The sequence below is a fragment of the Peromyscus maniculatus genome, chromosome 1 (assembly GCF_049852395.1).
Source record: "Peromyscus maniculatus bairdii isolate BWxNUB_F1_BW_parent chromosome 1, HU_Pman_BW_mat_3.1, whole genome shotgun sequence".
NCBI lineage: Eukaryota > Metazoa > Chordata > Mammalia > Rodentia > Cricetidae > Peromyscus > Peromyscus maniculatus.
Window position 1 is genome coordinate 29775832 of NC_134852.1, and position 22895 is coordinate 29798726.

The following is a 22895-nucleotide window of genomic DNA, read 5'->3' on the forward strand; positions in this document are numbered from 1 at the left end:
CAGTGTGACCTACAGGGTCTAGCTGGGACATGTCAGATGCCACTGGGGAAGGAGTATTGGGCCAAGTCATTGAAGAAATTAGGGCGGGGCTCCTGGAGGGAGAGCCATTAAACTGAGACCTGGAGAATCGAGCCACACCCCCAGCCCCTCACTGGGGGATTCCAGACAGGGGCTCTACCACTGAGCCACACTCCCAGTTCCTCACTGGGGGATTCTAGGCAGGGGCTCTACCACTGAGCCACACCCCCAGCCCCTCACTGGGGGATTCTAGGAGGGGCTCTACCACTGAGCCACATCCCAGCTTTTTCCTTTTTTTTTAACTTTTTGAGACAAGCTGTAACAAGTGATCCAGGCAGTTTCCAGTAGCTGAGTTTACAGGCCTGTGCCGCCGCCGAGCCCAGCAGTGAAGTGGATCTCATCACTTCTCTTGTCCTGTCTACAGGGATCTGGCCCGAGGGGGCGGATGGCACAGACATCAATGCTGTGGCCCGCTCGCATGATGGAAAGCTGCTGGCTTCTGCTGATGACTTCGGCAAAGTGCACCTGTTCAGCTACCCCTGCTGCCAGCCGAGAGTGAGCCCTGGGGGCCTGGGGGGCTGGGGCTGCTGGGGGGGCGGTATTCACCCCCTTTGTGAGGATGCCTCTTTTGTTTTGGGAAGAGGGTCTCAAATAGCTCAGGCTTGCTTGAAAGTCCTTAGATAGCCAAGGATGACTTTTTTTTTTTTCATTTTTATTTATTTTTTTATGATCAGCTTGATACAGTACAAATTCTTATCCTAATAGTGAAATGTTTCACTGAGGCTTGCCCAGTGATTGAGTAAAACCAAAACTTATTATAAGCCACAGTCATCCTAGGGTCCCCCCTGCTATGTAGCCTCCCTGGATCTGTGGGTTGCAGTCTGATTGTTCTTTGCTTTATATCTAGAATCCACTTATGAGTGAGTACATACCATGTTTGTCTTGTCTTTCTGAGTCTGGGTTACCTCACTCAGAGTGACATTTTCTAGTTCCATCCATTTGCCTGCAAATTTCATGCTGTCATTGTTTTTCTCTGCTGAGTAGTACTCCATTGTGTATATGTACCACATTTTCTTAATCCATTCTTCAGTTGACAGGCATCTAGGTTGTTTCTAGGTTCTGGCTATTACAAATAGTGCTGCTATGAACATAGTTGAGCATGTGTTCCCTGGGTTATGATTGAGCATTCCTTGGGTATATGCCCAAGAGTGGGATGGCTGGGTCTTGAGGTAGATCAATTCCCAATTTTCTGAGAAACTGCCATAATAATTCAAGGATGACCTTGAATTTCCACCAATTCTCCTGCCTCTGTCTCCCCAGGGCTAGGAGTAAAGATGTGTGTGTGCCATTGAGCCAAGTTTATGTGTTGCTAGAGATGGAGCCCAGGGCTTCCCCATCCTCCCGGCGGCCCCCCTAGCCTCTTGTTCATTTGTTTACTTTCTTTAGGCGATTTACTCCTCTCTGGACCTCAGTTTCCCACATCTGTAGGATGTCTTAATAGCACAGGGTCCTTCATGGGATTCTGAGACAGAATCTGTAGCTCTGAGGTTTCTGCATATTTTCTTTTTTACAAACGTTAAATGATCACCTACTGTGTGCCTGGCCAGACAAAACCCATGAGGCTGCTGGGCATGTGTAAGCATGCCTTAAATCCCAGCACTCGGGAGGCAGAGGCAGGCGGGTCTCTGTGGGTTCGAGGCCAGCCTGGTTTACAGAGTGAGTTCCAGAGCAGCCAGGGCTACACAGGGAAACCCTGTCTCAGGAGGGAGGGGAATGAGGACCCAAAAAACAAAACCAAACAAAAACCAGCATGAGGCTCCTGCCTTCACCAAGCTGGGTGCTAGGGTGGGTACCCAGCATCCGTGATACCCATACAGCCATAGAACAAGGACCAACTTCTACAAAACCAAATTCCTGGGGAGAGCACCTGCCTGAGGCTGGGGGAGGCCGCTCCTTACTACAGCCAGCCCTTTCCTGAAGCAGAGTTAGGGTTTGATGAAGGTAGGTTAACGTAATTAAACATGAGGGCTAAGGGAGACACTCAGGAGAAAGAAAGACACACCCAGGAGTAGGAGTGTGGCCTTCTGGGTCTTTCTTTCTTTCTTTCTTTCTTTCTTTCTTTCTTTCTTTCTTTCTTTCTTTCTTTCTTTCTTTCTTTCTTTCTTCCTTCCTTCCTTCCTTCCTTCCTTCCTTCCTTCCTTCCTTCCTTCCTTCCTTTCTTTCTTTCTTTCTTTCTTTCTTTCTTTTTTTCAAGACAAGGTTTCTCTATATAACAGTCCTGGCTGTTTTGAAACTCACTCTGTAGACCAGGCTGCCCTCAAACTCAGAGATCTGCCTGCCTCTGCTTCCCAAGTGCTTGGATTAAAGGACTGCACCACCACTACCTGCTGGGCTTTTTTTTTTTTTTTTTTTTTTTTTTGGTTTTTCGAGACAGGGTTTCTTTGTGGAGCTTTGCGCCTTTCCTGGAACTCATGTTGTAGACCAGGCTGGCCTCGAACTCACAGAGATCCGCCTGGCTCTGCCTCCGAGTGCTGGGATTAAGGCATGTGCCACCATGCCCAGCTCACACCCCACTTTTAATGGAGACCTGGTAGAGTACAGTTAGTTCTTATATCTTATGTCTGCCCTTCATCTAACTTCAGTGCTGAGGATGGAACTAAGGCATCATACATACTATGCAGGGCTGCACCACTGAGCCACACTCCCAGCCCCTCACTGGGGGATTCTAGGCAGGGGCTCTACCACTGAGCCACACCCCCAGCCCCTCACTGGGGGATTCTAGGCAGGGGCTCTACCACTGAGCCACACCCCCAGTCCCTCACTGGGGGATTCTAGGCAGGGGCTCTACCACTGAGCCACACCCCCAGCCCCTCACTGGGGGATTCTAGGCAGGGGCTCTACCACTGAGCCACACCCCCAACAGGTAACTGTGCTTGCTACCAAATCTAATGCCCTGAATTCGATCTCCGGGACCTACATTGCAGTGGGAGAGAAACAACTTCTGCGAGTTGCCCTCTGACCCCCACGTGTGTTCCGTGGTGCGTGTGCGTCCATGTGCACACACTCATACACTGTGTGTTTTTAAAAGGAAGGGAGTCTGGAGTAAAGGCTCAGCAGTTAAGAGAATGCACTGCTCTACTAGAGGACCTGCGTTCAGGGCCAGCACCCACGCCAGCCTCCTAATGTTAAACTCCAGGGGACCCAGGGCCTCCGTGGGCACCTGTACAAACTCATACTCCAACACACACAGATACATGTAATTAAAAGTTAAGCCGGGTGGTTTAATCCCAGCACTGGGGAGGCAGAGGCAGGTGGATCTCTGTGAGTTCGAGGCCAGCCTGGTCTACAGAGTGAGATCCAGGACAGCCAGGGCTACACAGAGAAACCCTGTCTTGAGAAACAAACAACCAAAAATTAAAAGGCGGCAAGGGGATTGTGAGCTTTAGGATATCCCGAACTATAGAGTAAAAACTTGTAGCACGCACACGTATTTTTAATGGCTATGAAGAAGAAAATGACCGTGGCCTCAGGTGGCTCTTTTCCTCTGACCTTTCCCTGCACTTCTCTCCTTCTGACAGGCCCTCAGCCACAGATATGGAGGACACAGCAGCCACGTGACTAACGTGGCCTTCCTGTGGGATGACAGCATGGCCCTGACCACTGGGGGCAAAGACACCAGTGTGCTGCAGTGGCGTGTAGTCTGAAGCAGCGCTCAAGGGCCGGGGTGGAGCCCTGTGGCAGGACTGAGTTCTATTTTTGGGAGATGTCTATTGCGGAGTAGAGTAATATATACCAGAGTATGTCTATAGAGAGGGGCGTCTGGGGGTGGGCGGGTGAGTGGACAGACAGAAGTCTCTATTTATCTGGGTGGGCAGAGGGGGTCACCATGCCTTGGGGAAGCCATTGGTGTTTGGTTTGGGTGGGTTTTTTTTTTTTTTTAAGTTTATTCTTTTATATTATCCAGAAATACAGACTTATGCACTGAGCTGTCTGGAGTCTGGTCTATGTATTTGGGGTGTGTGTGTGTGTGTGTGTGTGTGTGTGTGTGTGTGTGTGTGTATGTGTATGTATGTGTGCATGTATGTGTGTGTGTGCATGTGTGTGTATGTATGTGTGTGCGCGTGTATGTGTATGTGTGCATGCATGAGTGTGCGTGTGTGTGTGTGTGTGTGTGTGTGTGTGTGTGTGTTGCGGAGGCCAGAGGTCAAAATCAGGTGTCGTCCTCCATTGCTCTCCGCTGTATTGTTTTGTTTGTTTTGTTTTGAGACAGGGTTTTAAAGATTTTTAAAATAAATTATTTCTAGGAGTGTGTGTCTGTGTGAGGACATGTCTGCACACTGGTGCAGTTGAGACATTCTCTTACGGAACCTGGAGTAATTTGGCTACACTGGCTGGCCAGCAAGCCCCAGGGTTCTTCACCTGCTCAGAGCTGGGATTGAAGACGTGTGTTGCCAGCTCAGGCCTCACGTGGGTGCTGAGCCTGGACTCAGTTTCCCATGCTCGCCCGGCAGGTTCTTTATTGACAGCCCTCTCCTCAGCCTCCAGAAAGGATCGTTACTCTTCAAGGCAGGGTCTGGCCTCAGACGCTCTGTGTAGCCAAGGATGATCTTGACTCCATAACTTTCCAGAGTTCTGAGATGCAGGCATGCACCACCCTGCCTGGTCTATGTGTTGATGGGGAGGCACACTAACCAAGCTTGCCACTGTCCCAGGGACAGATTCCACGCAGCAGAAACCCTTCTTTTGTTTGTTTGCATTTGGGGGGTTTTGGTATGTGTATTGTGTTGTTTTTCCAGACAGGGTTTCTCTGTGTAGTTCTGGCTGTCCTGGAACTCTCTATGTAGACCAGGCTGGCCTCAATCTCGGAGATCCACCTGCCTCTGCCTTCTGAGTACTGTGGATTAAAGGCCTGTGCAGCCCTGGAACTCACTATGTAGACAGGCTGGCCTTGAACTCACCAAGATCCTTGGTGGAAGGTGAGAACCAGTTCCTGAAAGTTGTCCCTGACCTCCACACACACCCTGGCACACATTCATTGAGCGTGGTCCACTTCCACACATACACAAGAAATGAATGAAGAATAAACGTTATAAATTAGAAGAAGTTATTTAAAATAAAAGGGTGGGGTGTGGTGGTACATGGCATTCACCCCAGCACTCAGGAGGCGGAAGCCAGCCAAATTTCTGAGTTCAAAGTCATCCTGGTCTACACAGTGAGATCCTGCCACAAAAACCAAAGAAACGCAGAAGGATAAGAAAAAGGAGGAGGTGGAGAAAGGAAGGAAGGAGGGGAAAAGAAGAGCAACCTAGCCTGCTATAACTAGAATCAGTCCGTGTTTCTTTCCATGTCTCAACAGTGAGGTGGTCTGTAGACTGAAGTTTCCCGGGCCCGCCCAGACCTGCTTGGGCAGGAGCCGTTTTTTAATAAAATAATCGCTCAGAGGCTTACTATTGATTACAAACTGTTTGTCTATGGCTCAGGCTCATTGCTAGTTAACTTAAAATATATCTTAAGTGAACCCATTTCTACTCTTCTGTATATTACCGCATGACTGTGGTGTTACTGATCTGCTGGCATCTTGCTCCTTGGGCAGCTGGCTGGCTGGCGTCTGTCCTGACTCCGTCCTTCTCCCTGTCTCTCTGCTTGGATTTCCCACCTGGCTCTTATCCTGCCTTACCACAGGCCAAAGCAGCTTTATTTATTAACCAGTGGGAGCAATATATATCACAGCATACAGAAAATCCATCCCACAGCAGTAATCTCTTGGGAGGGAGGGATAGACACGGGCCATCCCATCACAAAACAATGACTTGCCAAGGACTCATCTTCTTTTAATTTTTTTCTCTTTCAAGACAGGCTCTCCCTGTGTAGCCCTGGCCGGCTTTGAACTTCCTATGTAAACCAGGCTGGCCTCAAACTCACAGAGATCTGCCTCTGATTCCCCAATGCTGGGATTAAAGGTGTGCACCACCATGTCTGGCAAATAAACTAATTAACTTATAATAAGTTGAGAGGGCCTGTGAGCTGGCTCACTGGGAAAGATGCTCACAGTACAAGCCTGGTGGGCTGAGTTCCACCCCCAGAACCAACATAAAGGCGGAAGGATTGAATGAGTCCACAGTGTTGTACACACACACACACACACACACACACACACACACACACACACACAGAGGAGCAGGAGAGGAAGATACACAACTAGTCTGAGAGCATCCCTCAGTCAAAGGCTGGTCGAGAATAAAATGCTTCTAACACTAGTCAAATGAGCAAATGAATTCCATAAGCAGCATTTATGTGTGTGTGTGTGTATGTGTGTGTGTGTGTGTGTATGAGTGTATGTGTGTGTGTGCATGAGTGTATATATGTGTATGTGTGTGCATGGTTTGGGGTACAGTGATAAGCCAAGACAACCTCAGTGCTACCTCACAGGAAGGAATGCCTGAGTGGGAAGACATACCTGCCTCAGAAGACGCTGACTCTGCATGACTAGGGAGAGACAAAGGTCCCCCCATGGAGGACCCCCTGTAAGGGGCAACCGACAGACCTTAACATGGGAAGATAAAGAAGGAACCATCCCAGTAGAATCTCATGCATGTGTTTTCTCCTCCCAATAAACTCAAATAAAGCCTTCTTGGGGCTCCAGCCCCCTGCTGGCCCCTGTCACGGTCCTTGACGACTCTGGGGACAGATGTGTGTCTCTTTCACTGACTTTGCACCCTGGGTGGGAAGGGCCAGGACTGCTGAACACTTGTTCTGTCTCCGAGCCCAGCGCAGGTACAGAAGCGGGAACTTGGGCACCGGACACTGAATGACAGTTTGAGTGTGTTTGAATGGTTGAGTGTGTCCACGAAGTTCAAACTCCTGAAAAGGTCTGGGGGAATGGCTCAGTCTGGAAAGTCCTCCCTGAGGGTGACGACCCTCTGAGCCCAGCAGCTGCTGTCTTGGGGAGTTCTCTTGTGTCCGCTGCAGAAGGTCATCCCAGCTGGGCTTTCTAGACTGTCTAAATCCCTTCACACAGGGGTGGGAAGGGAGTACCCAGCCATTGCCTACCTGCTAGTGTAAGCAACTCTGCGGCCTCAGAGAGGGACCAGAGAAGGAGGGGCTCCATCTATGCATCCACCCGAGAGCCCTCACCCTACCGGGTAAAGACCTGGTGTACCCTGTGGAGCACCCACATCATCCGTGCTCCGTAGGGACACCCCAAAAACTCACTGGTTCCCAATGTGGACTTTGGTGGACTGTTGCCTCGGTTTGTCTGGGAGACTTGGGAGGAGGGGTAGGTAGGCCTTGCTTATGTCTTCTCCCAGGAAGGAATTTTAGCAATGAGGTCCCAAAGTTCAGATCCCCAGCACCCACGTGAAGAGCTGGATGGTGAAGGCTGCCATCCCATTGTAGCTGGGGGGATGGGACGGGACTGAACTTTTGTTTTTCTTTTCCTTCCTTCCTTCCTTCCTTTTTTCTTTTTCTTTCTTTTTTTCTTTTTTGGGTTGTTGTTTTTTGTTTGTTTCTTTTTCGAGACAGGGTTTCTCTGTGTAGTCCTGGCTGTCCTGGATCTCACTCTGTAGACCAGACTGGCCTGGAACTCAGAGATCCTCCAACCTCTGCCTCCTGAGTGCTGGGATTAAACGTGTGAGCCACCACCGCCCGGGAAGCTTCTAGTCTTTTAGAGGCCTGTTTTCTGACATTCTTGGGTCAAATCCTGTCGTCATCGTCCCGTCCAGTCCCGTCCTCCCAGCCCCACCATTGACTCCCACACTCCTAGTCCTGGGAAGCTGACACCAGCTACAACTGCTTTTCCTTGGGCGGGGAGCAAGGTGGGGCGGGGAGCAAGGGGAGCTCTTGATGCTTCGTCGCCCCCTTGTGGTTATCTTTGGATCTGCATGGAAAAATATGCCCTGAAAAGATAGTTGGAAAATTGCTGGTGATTCTCCACGCATCCCTTCAGGGTCACTCTCGGTGTTTGTCCCCCTGAGCTGGGTCGTGAGAAACTGCCTTGTGCACGGCCTTCTATCAATCCCCCCAGTCCAAGAGTAGGGGGAGAGGAAGTTCCCATTCATTCCGCGGGCTGCGTTTGCACCCCAGAGGCTGGTATGGCGCCGGTCTCCTGCTCCTAGCCAGCCTCAGGTCCTCTCCATTTTCTAGCTGTTTTTCTGAAAACTGTTCTTCCGTAAATGTTCCCAGCGAAGCTCAGAGAGGAGCTGTGTTTTGCCTGCCACGGGTTGGGCTGACTTGTGGCAAACTTAGGGTGCGCCAGAAGAGAAGGGACTGTACCCCACCACTGGGCACTCTGAATTGCTCTTCAGAAGCAATGGCGGCTCCCACTTATAATCCAAATACTCCGGGGTGGGGAGGCAGGAGGATCGGGATTTCAAGGTCATCTTCAACTGCACATGAAGTTCAAGGCCGGCCTGGGCTGTGTAAAACCACGTCTCATCTCTCAGGATTTATATGGAGTTACCATGACGCTTGCCTTGGGCCTGCCCTTTTAATTCTCCAGTACTGTGAGCGAGCATCTCTGCTTTGTGATTAACCCTCTCACTTTCTACGTCCATCAAGTTCCCCGAGAGAAGGGAATGATATGGTTCAGAGAAGCGAGGTCACCTGCCCAAGGCCACACAGCACCGCTACCACATTCCCCCTTTTTTATTTTAAGTTGTTCGATTTGAAGTTGTAGAACGAGTGAAACCCATCTGTGGTGATAAAAGAAAGAACAGGGTCCTGAGGAGATGGCTGTCAGTCAAGTCCTTGCTGGGCAAGCCTGAGGTCGTGGGTACGGGGCTGGAGACATGGCTCAGGGGTTAAGAGCACTGGCTGCTCTTCCAGAGGACCCGGGTTCAATTCCCAGCACCTATGTATGGCGGCTCACAACTGTCTGTAACTCCAGTTCCAGGAGACGCGACGCCCTCTTCTGGCTTCTACAGGCACTGCAGGTACCCAGCGCACAGACAGACAGGACAAAACACCCATATACATTTTTTAAAAGAAGAAAAAAGCAGCCAGACAGTGGTGGTGTACGTCTTCAATCCTGGCACTTGAGAGGCAGAGGCAGGTGGATCTCTGTGAGTTTGAGGCCAGCCTGGTCTACAGAGTGAGTTCTAGGATAGCCAGGCCTACACAGGGAAACCCTGTCTCAAAAAACCAAACAAATATCCAAGATGTCTCCTAAGGAACTAACTAAAATGGATTACACACACACACACACACACACACACACACACACACACACATGCACACACATCCTCATAGACACATGTGCACATGTTCACACAAGGGCACACATATCATATACACACACAAAAATATTGAATTGGTTATGTTGGCACACAGTTTTGATCCAAGCACTATGGAGGCAGAATAAGGTAAATCTCTCTGAGTCTCAGGGCAGCCAGGGTTACATAATGAAATCTTGTCTCAAACAATAAACAAACCAAACAAACAAAACACTGAGTGGTACACTCAATGATAGAGCCCCTGCCTAGACTCCCCCAGTGAGGGGCTGGGTGTGGCTCAGTGGTAGAGCCCCTGCCTAGAATCCCCAATGAGGGGCTGGGGTGTGGCTCAGTGGTAGAGCCCTGCCTAGAATCCCCAGAGAGGGGCTGGGGTGTGGCTCAGTGGTGGAGCCCCTGCCTAGAATCCCCAATGAGGGGCTGGGGTGTGGCTCAGTGGTGGAGCCCCTGCCTAGAATCCCCAATGAGGGGCTGGGGGTGTGGCTCAGTGGTAGAGCCCCTGCCTAGAATCCCCCAGTGAGATGCTGGGGTGTGGCTCAGTGGTGGAGCCCCTGCCTAGAATCCCCCAGTGAGGGGCTGGGGGTGTGGCTCAGTGGTAGAGCCCCTGCCTAGCATGTGTAAAGCTGTTGGTCCCATCTTCTGCACCACTCAAGATAAAATAACTGTAAATTAGAGTTAGTAAGCCATTACTGCTGGGTGTTTTGTAGGGCTGTAGGCAGGTGGACCTTCTTGCTTTTATAATGAACTCTCAAGACTGATGTGTGTGGGAAATAATGACCATGATGAAAAGGGGGTATGTGTGATGCAGCTCTTGGAACACTTACACACTCCCTGAAAACAACCATCCCTTCCAGGCAACAGACACAGGACAACAATCCACCCCAACACAGGGACGGCTCTCCTCCTACCAGCCAGGCTGATAATGCTGAGGTGGTCTATGGACATCAGGCGAGGGACATCAGGTTTCTGGAGGGCATGCTGGAAGACCCTGGACAGCCCAGTAGGGACATTTTAAACATAGAATCTCACTATTTAGCCTGCTCTGGCCTCAAACTCTCAGCCACCCTCCTGCCCCAGCATCTCACGGGCTGGGGGATTACAGGCATGCACCGCTAGCCCAGAATGACACCTTCATACAGATTTGATGTTATATTCTCTGTGGTGTGACATGCAGACGAGAAAAGGATCGTGCCTAACCACTTTGCGGAGGAAACGGAGCCTGAGATCTGACACCCCCGCCCCCGAGGCTCCTTCCATTTGTAGCCTTATATCTGAGGTGGATACTTAACCGATCGACATTTAAATTTTTTTATTTTTACATTTATTTATCTGAGGCGGTGTGACACGGGACAGCGTGGAGGTCAGAGGACAACTTACAAGGAGTCATTCTCTCCTTCCATCATGTGGGTCCCGGGAACGGAGTTCAGAGTTAGCTGCAATCGCCTCTCTCTGCTGAGACATCTCACTGGCCCCTTAACAGACCCCTTTGTCCTCAGTCCCGTAGGGTGACACGGAGAAGGTTATTAACTGAGGCTGGCTGGGAGGTGACTCTCCAAAGAGGAGAGTGACAGGAAGGAGGGTCCCACGCCAAGCGTCCCTTCCCTGATGCAGGCTTAGACTGGAAGTGTGAGGTGGAGAGAGGGTAACTAGGGGGTTAATGGGATACCACTCTGAAGCAGCAGGTGAGATTTCCAGGGTTGAGTTTCTTATTGTGGGGGGGGACAGGGACGGCTCGGTGGGGTGCAGGGGAACGGCAGAGGAGGGGTTAACGGGGGCGGGCCTGGCTGGGGCGGGGCCTGGGCTCCCGACTCCAGCCCGGGACCAGGGGTTGTCGCTGTCTCCTGCCCCGCGGGGGCGCCCGCCGGGTCCCGCGCAGCGCAGAGACCGGACCAGGTCGCGGAAGCCGGTCGCCCAGCCCAGCCGCCGCACAGGTGGGTGCCGCTCCTCCATTCCCGTTCTCCCCCTTCGCAGGTCCAAGTCTTCTGGGTGGCCGCTCAGATGCTTCAGTGCCCCCGCACCGTCCTCTCCCGGCCATTCGGCTCCTCTCTTATCTCCATCTCCTGGGGTCCCTAACATCCCCTGCCTCTGGGCATATCTCTCTCTCTCTCTCTCTCTCTCTCTCTCTCTCTCTCTCTCTCACACACACACACACACACACACACACACACACACACACACACACACACACACGAAGATCTCATCAAACAACAAATCTAGCTTTGAGATCACTCTCTTGCCCACATTGGCCTCAAACTCACTGCAATCCTCCTGCCTCGGCTTCCCAGAGTATATCCTGGGATTATCCGTGTGGGTCACCACACCCGACTTCTCCGCCCTCTGGCAGTTGTGAGATAACCCCTGGCTACACAGCCCAGGTTTTCCTTGAACCGGCGGCCATCCTCCTGCCTCAGCGCCCTAAATGTTGAGGTTACGGGTGTTCTTCAGCAACAGCCCAGGGGCTCTGCTTCTTTAGGACCTCTCCATCTGCTCTCCCTGCCTGCCTCTGGGTACCTTCTGCCTCAGCCCTGGCCTTCACACCCCGTTAATGTGGGACCCCTCCTTCTCTTTGGACGTCCCCAACTCTTCATCCACCTCAGCGTTTCTGTGGACCCCGGCCCCCGCAGGGCTCTCGAGTTCTGCCCTCCGGTCCTCTCACTCTCCCGCTCCTGTGGAGTCTTCAGCCCTTGTCTGTCGCATCTCCCTAAATCTTAAGACATCGCGGAACTTTCCCCCTCCAGGTTGTAGGATTGGGGTACGGGCCCGCGGGACTGCACTCCCAGGCAAATGGACCCTGAGTGATACCATGACCCCTTTGTAGTCACCCCATGGCTTCTGAGGTCACACCTACCCCACCCTCCTGTTTCAGGAATTCCTGGCTGGGGGGGTGGACTTCCTCCCCGACTTCCTCCCTTCCAGGATTTGGCTGGGTCTCTGTTAACCCTTTCCTGCTTTGCCTTACTCCCCTTCCCTGGGACTGAACTCTGCACCCCACCCCTCAACCAGGGTAAGGGAAGGCTCCAACGTGTGTGTGTGTGTGTGTGTGTGTGTTGCAAGCTGGATGTGCATTGGGGGCGCTGGTGTAAAAGATGGGGAACATCCCAGCATTTCTTCTAGAACCCCTAACCAGTTGCACCCCCCGGAACCTACCAAAAGGACTCCTCACCATCCCTGTCTCTGAGGTCAGGTTTGGACACAGGATCCTCCCGGGAATGGACCGGTCAGATGGATGGGGGAAGGGTTCCCAAACTCAGACCACCCAGGGGCCCTATGGCCGAGACTGTGGCACCTGACAGTTATCCTAGCACTTGGAAGGTACAGATAGGAAGATTAATAGCTTCAGGCTAGCCTGGGCTACATGACACCCTGTCTCAAAAAAAAAAAAAATTCTTGTAGTGGCACATGCCTGTAACCCAGGCTGGGGTGGGAGCATCTTGGTCTGAGGCCAGTCTGGGCCGAATGAAACCCCGCCTTCCAGTCTTTGAATGGTGGGACCCAGGCTGCTGAGACCCTTTGAGGCACAGGGAACCAAAGTCCCTTGTGATGGTCCAGCCCATCAACCCATGCAGATTGGTGCTGACATGTTGCTGGTTTATGTGTGTGCTACAAAGGACCGGTGGGAGCCTTGTAGGCCATGCCCCTTCCATTTTACAAGCGGGGAAACTGAGGCCCCAGAGCAGAAGTGAGTTATTGCCAGCATCGAGGATGGGGACTCTTGTCCAGTGGTAGTCCATATCCGGAGACGTGGGTTCCCTTGACCTTATCTGGAGACCTGGATTCTTGGGCTACCACTAAGTCGGATTAATTCGGGCAGCGCGGTCCTCTGCTAAGTGAGTAGGGAGCGATGCCAGACTTGGGTATGAGTGGATGGAGGCCAGGAAGTAGGGTTTGCGGAGTGGCGCAGAAAAGGTAGATCTGAGGGCTTGCTGGCGGAAGGGAAAGGGACCTGAGGTGGCCTGGGCTGGGGGGCTGGGGGAGGAGTTTCAGAAGGTAAGAGACAATCCGAGTGGATTAACTCCACCCCTGTCTCCTGACCCCCCCCCCCCCAAGCCCACTGTTCCCCCGGGACAGGGCCTATAATTTGGTTTGTGTCTAGACAAATAATAACTCAGCTGGTGCGAAAAGGGAGGCCAGACCGTGAGCAAGGGGTCAGAAGCAGTGTGGGTTCCTAGAATCCCTTTCCGAGGGGGGGAGAATGTCATTTTGGGGGGCCCAGTTGAAGGTGATGGTCAGCCATCCTGACCCCCCCACCCCACCCCGCAGCCTCTGTGAACCTTCAGCACCACAGAATGCTGCCCAATCTGAGGATTCATTTTTGTAAAAGTCGGAGCAGAAACGGGGAGAAAAGAGGAAGTGGGGTTCACCTATTTACAACGCGTTCCCATTTCTGCAAAGAGCGAAAAGGGAAACGTGTATTCATTTGCTGGGAAAAGATAAAAATCACCCAGAGTTTAATAATAGATTATGAAAGTCATAGCGTGTGTTTTATTTTTTTTTAATTTTTTTTTTTTTTTTGAAATCATAGAGGGTTCTAACAATAGAACTTCAGAATCTTGGGCCGGGAGACGCCTGGAATATTGGAAACTGACAAGGGTGCGTGCTGGCAAAGGCGAGGATAATAATAACAGAAAGCAAAGAATCAAGGCTCTAGAATGTTAGAACATTCGGCCCCAAGCAGGGCCGGCCACAGAAACCTCGGGACTTGAGAACTGTCGGATTCTAGAATGTCAGCAGGGTGGTTCTAACAATTCCATATTCCTGCTGGGTGGTGTGGGTGTAGCAGCCGGGGGAGGGGTGGGAGAGATACGCTCTTTAATGGAAATGGGGAAACTGAGGCCCAGCCAAGACATGGAGTGGCCTGACTGCACCCCCCCCCCCATCGTTTCCGCTTGCTGCCAAGGCACCAGGTGGGCAGCGAGACTCACTGATCACATTTCAGCCATAATGAGCAGACTGGAGCTGGTCGGTCCCCTGGGGCCTCCAGAATGGGGGAGATTGGGAGCCCATGGTGGAGGGAAAGAGGGGGAGCCAGCCCAGTGGCTTCAGAGACAAAGGTGGTGAGTGGGCTAAGGGTTGATGGGGGGGCTATCACTTCTTTCTCTTGGCTTTTCAACTCTCCATGTCTTTGAATCTTGCAGGAGGGCGGGGGGGGGGGGGGGGGGGGGCTGTGAGACAGGGGATTTTTTTTTTTCTGGCTTTTGTAGCTGAAGCCTACAGAGGCTTGGGATTCAAGGTAGCCTTCCCTATCCCCTACACATATTGGGTCACAACTGAACTTACCTTTCTTGCAGGAACTTGAGTTGGGGGGCTGTAAAATTTGGGTGCACAGCTCCCCAACAAAGACTCACTAAGGGTTAAGATAACACTGACTCCACTTGGGGCTGGGCAAGGGATGGAGGGACACTCTAGCCATGGTGGGTCAGTGTGTGTGTGTGTGTGTGTGTGTGTGTGTGTGTGTGTGTGTGTGTCCACGTGTGTGCAAGGCGAATTCTAATTTGGAGTCCAGAGGAGGACATTGGTGTCTTCTCCCACACACACACACAGATCTGAACCTGATGCTCACTGTTTCAACTAGACTGCCCAGCCAGCCAGCTCCTGGGACCCCCTCCACTATTCAGTGCTGGGGCTACAGGCATAAAGGGCATTCTTGGCTTTTAGTGGGTGCTGTGGATTTGAACTCAAATCCTCTTGCTTTCACAATGAATGGTCTTACCTAGCCATCTCCCCAGCCTCCAGGGTCACTTTCGTGTGTATGTTTTTAAAAAAACGTCCTTATTAATGGGGTATGGTGGCACAGTCCTTTAATCCCAGCACTCAGGAGGCAGAGGCAGGCAGATCTCTGAATCTGAGGCCAGCCTGGTCTACAGAGTGAGTTCCAGGACAGCCAGGGCTACACAGAGAAACACCATCTCAAAATATTAAATTAAATTAAATTAAATTAAATTAAATTAAATTAAATACATAACAAAAAAACCCAAACCCCCATTTTTGACAAATTCTCAAAGGGATCTGAAGCCCCTAAAAAGACAGGAGAATGGGAACGAGAGGAAAGAAATATTCAGAGGAGGCACTTCTTAGCTCAAAGGAAAAACAGCCTCACACTCTGGACCTCAGGTTCTGCATGTGCACCAGGAAGAAAGAGCATCCTGTTCCCGCTCACCATATGAGCCTGTACCATGGAATTCTAAGAATCAGAGGTTCTATGGTGACTTGGGAGCGGGGGAGTTACAGTGGCCAGATGTCAGGCAGAGAAGGAAGGTCTGTCGTTCTGTCTGTCTGTCTGTCTGTCAGTGACTCCCTGCCCCATGCCTAGCATCCCTATGACTCAGGTAGGCTGAGGACAGGGTGGAAACCAGACTCTGTTCCCTGGGAGGAAATTGGCAATGGGAAGTTCATTTCCGTCGGCTGCCAGGAATGTCTTTGCTGCCTTGTGTACCCGTTCCAGTCTCAGCAGGGACCTGGGGCCATGGAAGGGGGGTTCAGGGGACATCCAGCTCTCCCTCTAGGGCTTCTGAGTGGGTGCTGAGAATCTGAATGCAGATGCTCACCTTGTGCATCAGTCCCTTTAACGCACCATGTCCCATCCCCAGTCCATCACTTCCTTTCTCTTTACACTTTGAAACAGGAGCTCATTCATCCCAGGCTGATCTGTTGGGGTTCCAGGCTGGGCCAACAGACTCATTTATGGAGTGCTGGGGATCAATCCAGGGCTCTGTGCATGCTAGGCAAATACTTCATCAGCTGAGCTATATGCCTAGACCTCTTTCTTTTTGGTGGTCATGGGGATTGAACTCAGGACCTCATGCATATTAGAGAAGAGCTCCTCTGTTGAGCCACAGCCCCTGGCACCCACTGTTAGACTCTGGGTAAGTAGTCTATCATTAAGCTATATCCCTAGACCCCAAATACCGCACATTTTACTGATGATTCCTTGTTTTTTCAAAGATGTCCATGTGTGATGTGATTAGGAGAAAGACTGTACCGTCTTTTGCATAAAATAGGGCTTCTGGGGGGGGGGAAGAATTCCCTTGATGTCACAAGATGTAGGAGTGAAGAGAAATGGGGGGGGGGAGAGAGAGAGAGAGAGAGAGAGAGAGAGAGAGAGAGAGAGAGAGAGAGAACAGAAAGGGGACAGAGGAGACAGAGGACAGGAGAGGTTTAGGGATAAGACTTGGCCTGGGCGGGAGGTTTTGATTGATGGTAGGTTGTGCTGGCTCCCATTGGGCTATCCAGAAACAAGTCCCTTCCATTCCATCTCCAAGGGACCCAGCAGTTTCCAGCTCTGGGATGGGATGGTAGGTGTCTAAGGATCCCCACAGGGGGCTGGCCTTAGGGATCAGGACACAGCCTGACCTTTCCAAGTCACTTAGGGAACAGATGGGTCCTACCCTTTAATCTCCTCCCAGCATGCAGCCGCCTCCTCCGGGTCTCCCCAGGGCTTGTTGATGCCTGGGGTACAGTCTGGGAGGAAGAGAGGCAGAGCCATGATGGGAGAAGGGCTGGCCAGGGTGTTGTGCCCTCTCCAACCCTCTCGAGGCTTCTAGCATGACTTCTGTACCCAGGCACTTATTGAGCACTGCTGTATGCAAGGCCAGTCCTTCACACAGTCCACATGACACGAAGGGTCCCTGTCCCCCAAGAAGTTCTAGACAGACACAAGCGGACCAGATACAAGTGCTGCGAAGAGATGTTTGTGAGGGTGGCAGAGATTTGTGAAGGAGGAAGGAGGGAGGGGCATAGGCGGAAGAGCTGAGGAAGGCACAGGCCAGTTAGGGAGAGTGTGGAGGTACCAGTGCTGCAGGGAGGAAGCTCACTGGCTGGGAGATCCACGAAGGGAGATGGAGTAGGTAAGGCAGCTCAGGCTAGCTGGGAAGAGCCTCATTTCCTGTCACCAAGCACCAGGAGTTTCCATTTCCCCTCAAGTCTGTTTGTTCTCTTGCAATATTGCAGGTAGAACCTAGGACCTTGCACATAGTAATCAAATCCTCTACAACTGAGCCAGACTTGAGAGAGGCAGAGAAACTCATTAAGTCTACTGGACAGATGAGGAAACTGTAGTCCACTGAGGGGAAGGAATGATCGAGGAGTCACACAGCAAGTCCCCGGAAGTCCAAGTCTTTCTAGAATCCTAGCCCCTCACTGGGGGATTCTAGGCAGGGGCTCTACCACTGAACCACACCTCCACCTTCTCACTGGGGGATTCTAGGCAGGGGCTCTACCACTGAGCCACACCCCAGCGCCTCACTGGGGGATTCTAGGCAGGGGCTCTACCACTGAGCCACACCTCCACCTTCTCACTGGGGGATTCTAGGGAGGAGCTCTACCACTGAGTCACACCCCAGCCCCTCACTGGGGGATTCTAGGCAGGGGCTCTACCACTGAACCACACCTCCACCTTCTCACTGGGGGATTCTAGGCAGGGGCTCTACCACTGAGCCACACCCAAGCCCCTCACTGGGGGGTTCTAGGCAGGGGCTCTACCACTGAGCCACACCCCAGCCCCTCACTGGGGGATTCTAGGCAGGGGCTCCACCACTGAGCCACGCCCCAGCTCCTCACTGGGAGATTCTAGGCAGGGGGGGCTCTACCACTGAGCCACACCCCAGCTTCTTGAAAACCTTTGGAAGTTCTTAAGAAGAGCTGATTCCTTTAGCAAGGTCTTCCTGGCTGCCTTGGGGAGTGAACTGAGAGAGGCAGAGGGTCAGAACAGATGTTGTCCCAGTGAGCAGTGACTGAGTGATAGAGCCAGCAAGGAGTTAGAGACCCAGGCATGAAGTCAGGGTCCATCTGGAGGTAAAGCAGGAAGGACTTTGCTTGGGGAAAGGAAAGACTGTCTGTCTGTCTGTCTGTCTGTCTGTCTCTCTCTGTTCTCCCCTCTCCCCCTCCTATGTCTCCCTCTCCCCTCCCTCCTCTCTTTTGTGGCTGGGTGGCAGGTGTTATGTGCCACGGAGCATGTATGGAGGACAACTTGTGGAAGTCAGTTCTCTCCTTTCTCCATGTGGGCATTGGGGATAGGCCTCAGGGTGTCAGGCTTGGCTGCAAGCACCTTTACTGACATAAGCCATCTCACTGGCCCCTCAAACACTGGTTTCCAAGTGTGTCCTGGGAATTTTTCAGAGGTGGCTTTCCAGTCTCCACATCTTTCCTCCCAGACCACATGGCACTTGCTCCTTTCACCGACTTAGAGTGGATTCCCAAGTATGATCTTGTTTGTACGGTTTTCTTTCCTTTTTCTTCAGGACAGGCTCTGTGTAGCCCTGGCTGCCCTGGAACTCACTCTGTAACTAGGCTAACCTCAAACTCAGGGATCTGCCTGCCTCTGCCTCCTGAATTTAAAAATGCTTTAAAGATAGACCTGGTGGTGCTCGCCTATAGTCCCAGCACTCAGGAGGCAGAAGCAAGGATGCTCGAAAGTTTCAGGCTGGCCTGGGCTGTACTGTAAGACCCAGTTTCAAACAGTCCAACAAGCCAGCCAGCAAATGGGTAGAGGATGTAGGTCAGTTGGTGTAGTGCCTGCCTAGAATTCATGAGGTCCAGGACAGCAATCCCAGCTCTGTGTAAACTGGAAACGACTGTGGTTCTAACACCCAGGAGGAGGAGGCAGGAGGATCAAGAAGTTGAAGGTCATCCCCAATTACATAGCAAGTTCAAGGCCAGCCTGTATTACAAGAGACTCGGGGGTGGGGGAGAGAGAGAGAGAGAGGTTGAGAAATCTAAATATGTACAGACCCTGAAATCATCAGGGGCTTGGTGCGTGAATGTTCTCTGCTCTAAACTTATAGTCTTCCCAGAAAGAAAGAAAGAAAGAAAGAAAGAAAGAAAGAAAGAAAGAAAGAAAGAAAGAAAGGAAGGAAGGAAGGAAGGAAGGAAGGAAGGAAGGAAGGAAGGAAGGAAAGAAGGAAAGAAGGAAAGAAGGAAAGAAGGAAAGAAGGAAAGAAGGAAAGAAGGAAAGAAAGAGAAGGGTGATGGATCCCAGGTCCTCACTGGGACAATGGGAAAGGAGAGGGAGAGGGTGTGAGGGCTTGTCCCTGCTAATGTCAACCCCAGGCTTCCCCTGGCTCCCTGACCCTGACCTTTCCAGAGTCTAACAGCCCCTGCTCTATCCCACTGCCAAGCCCAGGGCCCTTTTGTATCCAGGGGGCTCTCGAAACTAAAGGCAAGGCTGGGGAAAGGGCTGGGAGTCCCACCTTGGGCGTCAGGACCTTGGACAGGTCTGGGAAGCTCATCTTGCTCCAGTCTGTCAAATCTCTCTGTCTGTGTCTCTGTCTCTCTCCCTCCATCTCCCCGTCCCTCCCTCCATCCGTCCTTCCCTCCCTCCCTCCAAACCCACCCTGTGTCTGCATGCTGTGCTATACACGTGGGCGTCGGAAGACAACCTGAAGAATTGGTTCTTTTTCTTCCAGAATGTGAGTTCCTGGAATCAAACTCGGGTCGCAAGGCTTGGCAGCAAGCTCCCTTACCCACTGAACCATCTCCACATGCCTCACTCTCCACTGCTAATCTGAGGCAGCTTTTCATGGCTTCAAACTCAGTGTGTAGTGGAGGATCACTTGGAACCCCTGATCCTCCTCCCTCTACCTTCTGATTCCGGGATCCAAGGCATGTGCCGACATGCTCAGCATGTTGGGTCTTTAATATGCATTTGGGAAGCCCCTCTAGTGTCCAGCCCCCTCCATAACATGCTCTTAGGAATCTGTTCCTCGCGTTTTGCTGGGGTGATCCCTTTCTCTTCCATGGGACTAATGGGAAGGTATGGGGGAGGCCAGGATAGATGCCCACGCCGCCTCACGCCCGTTTTCTCTCCCCACAGACCTACCCAGCTCAGCTCTCAGTGTGGTCGTGAACCGGACAACTTCATCTCCACCCCTTGGGCCCCACCAGGATCAACTCTGAGTTTCCCGGTGCCCGCTTCAGAGTTCTCCTTCTACCCACAATCCTCCCGTGCTCCACCGCTCACTCACCTCCCCGTTTCCTAGCATCCCTTCCCACAGTCCCCAGCCCCGGCAAGCCCTTCCTCTTGGTCCAGCCCCCGAGGACATTTTGATGACTTTACATAGTTCAATATTTCCTGCTGGGGTCCTGGCAGATGCCAGCACTCCAAAGTTGCGTCTTCCCAACTCAATGCTCTCCTGGGTTATTTCTTGAGTCTTCGAGACTATCCCATCCCGTTGGTCTGTCATCGCGTCCATGCTTACTCCCTAAGACCCCAATAAGCACGACACCTTTGGTGCCCTCATCTCCTGCATAAACACCGCCTTCGTCTGTTTTTTTTTTTTTTTCCTGTGCCCCCGTCTTTATAGGAATATCAGATATTCCTATTCTGATTGCTTGCTCAGACACTCCTGTTGACGTTAGTCCCACCTCTTATCTCCATCCTTCCTTGACGCTCTTCCTCCCAAGTTCTCCTTGGCCTGCCACAAAGCAAACCCAGACCTCTGTCCTCGTGAACCATCTCCTATGATGTTCCCCTGAGCCTCCAAAGAGGGGGCTCAGGGGGCCCGATGGCCTCCCGCCCCCCGTGGCCCTGTAGCCCCAGCGGGCCAGGGGAAGAGCCTAGGAAGCCCCAGCGCCCAGGATGGGCAACCGCACGTGGGAGGGCTGCCACGTGGACTCTCGAGTGGACCACCTCTTCCCGCCATCCCTCTACATCTTCGTCATCGGGGTGGGACTGCCCACCAACTGCCTGGCCTTGTGGGCGGCCTACCGCCAGGTGCGCCAGCGCAATGAGCTGGGCGTCTACCTGATGAACCTGAGCATCGCCGACCTGCTGTACATCTGCACGCTGCCGCTGTGGGTCGACTACTTCCTCCACCACGACAACTGGATCCACGGGCCCGGCTCCTGCAAGCTCTTCGGCTTCATCTTCTACAGCAACATCTACATCAGCATCGCCTTCCTGTGCTGCATCTCCGTGGACCGCTACCTGGCCGTGGCCCATCCGCTGCGCTTCGTGCGCCTGCGCCGGGTCAAGACAGCCGTGGCTGTGAGCTCTGTGGTCTGGGCCACGGAGCTGGGCGCCAACTCTGCACCACTCTTCCACGACGAGCTCTTTCGAGACCGCTACAACCACACCTTCTGCTTCGAGAAGTTCCCCATGGAGAGCTGGGTGGCCTGGATGAATCTGTACCGCGTCTTCGTGGGCTTCCTCTTCCCCTGGGCACTCATGCTGTTGTGCTACCGCGGCATCCTCCGGGCCGTGCAGAGCAGTGTGTCCACGGAGCGCCAGGAGAAGGTCAAGATCAAGCGCCTGGCCCTGAGCCTCATCGCCATAGTGCTGGTGTGCTTTGCACCCTACCATGCCCTCCTGCTGTCTCGGAGCGCCGTCTATCTGGGCCGGCCCTGGGACTGCGGCTTCGAGGAGCGAGTCTTCTCCGCCTACCACAGCTCCCTGGCTTTCACCAGCCTCAATTGCGTGGCCGACCCCATCCTCTACTGCCTGGTCAACGAGGGAGCCCGCAGTGACGTGGCCAAGGCCCTACACAACCTCCTGCGCTTCCTGGCCAGCGACAAGCCCCAGGAGATGGCCAACGCTTCCCTCACCCTGGAGACACCCTTGACCTCCAAGAGGAGCACCACCAGCAAGGCCTCCGGGGCTGTCTGGGCCGTGCCTCCGACCGCCCAAGGGGACCAGGTGCCGCTGAAGGTGCTGCTGCCGCCGGCGCAGTGAGCCCCAATCTCACGCCTTGCCCCTCTCTGCTGTGTGCGAATGTCTGTAAATATGGCCGTGTGAATATTCGTAATACAAGAAGAAAAAATGAGGTTTTTGTGTCTTTCTCAGATGTCTCCCACCGTGATCCCCAACGTTCACTTTAACTGGCAGGGCCTGATGGAGGGAGTCTGTCATCAGTGGGCTCCCAGGAGGGAAGTCAGCCATGGAGAGTTCAGGACGAGGTGATAATTAACTGTTTCTAACAGATAAAGACAGAAGAGCTTGGCCTAATGGCACAGGCTTATAATCCCAGCTGCTTGGGAGGTCGAGGAAGGAGGATTTGGAAGTTCAAGACCTACTTGGACCACAAAGTGAGACCCTGTCTCAAAATACTAAGCACAACAAAGCCAGGGAATATAGTCCAGCAGTAAGTGTCTAGCTAAAATCCCTGGCCAGGGGCTGGGGGTGTGGCTCAGTGGTAGAGCCCCTGCCTAGAATCCCCCAGTGAGGGGCTGGGGTGTGGCTCAGTGGTAGAGCCCCTGCCTAGAATCCCCCAGTGAGGGGCTGGGGGTGTGGCTCAGTGGTAGAGCCTCTGCCTAGAATCCCCCAGTGAGGGGCTGGGGTGTGGCTCAGTGGTAGAGCCCCTGCCTAGAATCCCCCAGTGAGGGGCTGGGGTGTGGCTCAGTGTTAGAGCCTCTGCTTAGAATCCCCCAGTGAGGGGCTGGGGTGTGGCTCAGTGGTAGAGCTCCTGTCTAGAATCCTCCAGTGAGGGGCTGGGGTGTGGTTCAGAGGTAGAGCCCCTGCCTAGAATTCATGCTGGTGACAGCAATTCTTTGTGTTTTGGGAAAAAAAGAGTATGGTTATTTAATCACAGTCTGGCTTTGAGCTCATGGTCCTCCTTCCTCAGCTTCCTAAGTGCTAGGCTTACAGGAGTGAATTGCTGTGCAGGAGTTTCTGAGATTCTACACAGCATCCTCTCAGTCTGGGATGGTGCAGGAGGATGA

General features: G+C 52.6%; 2 protein-coding genes across 4 annotated transcripts in view; both read left to right on the forward strand.

The window, feature by feature from the left end:
• Eml2 (EMAP like 2) overlaps positions 1-4003 on the forward strand; it is a 30852-nt gene extending 26849 nt beyond the window's left edge. Inside the window, 2 exon segments of the mRNA XM_006993775.4 lie at positions 443-573; positions 3597-4003. Coding sequence (XP_006993837.2) covers positions 443-573; positions 3597-3722 — 257 coding nt within the window. The 3' untranslated portion in view covers positions 3723-4003.
• Positions 4004-11048: 7045 nt separating this feature from the next.
• On the forward strand, positions 11049-21982 carry Gpr4 (G protein-coupled receptor 4). 3 transcript variants are annotated; one of them, XM_076572703.1, is made up of 3 exons: positions 11049-11176; positions 19646-19841; positions 20053-21982. In XM_076572703.1, exon 3 carries the CDS (start codon positions 20818-20820, stop codon positions 21907-21909), a length of 1092 nt encoding a protein of 363 aa, XP_076428818.1. In that variant the 5' UTR covers positions 11049-11176; positions 19646-19841; positions 20053-20817; the 3' UTR covers positions 21910-21982. The 3 variants fall into 3 exon arrangements, with proteins under 3 accessions (XP_076428818.1, XP_006993808.1, XP_076428827.1); XM_076572712.1 differs by lacking the exon at positions 11049-11176 and adding an exon at positions 14006-14149; XM_006993746.4 differs by lacking the exon at positions 19646-19841 and having other exon boundaries at positions 11071-11176.
• The last annotated feature ends 913 nt before the right edge of the window (positions 21983-22895 follow it).

Bases quoted from the DNA above. Each gene is read 5' to 3' on its own strand.
- Gpr4 (XM_076572703.1), top strand. From the start codon at position 20,818: ATGGGCAACCGCACGTGGGAGGGCTGCCACGTGGACTCTCGAGTGGAC.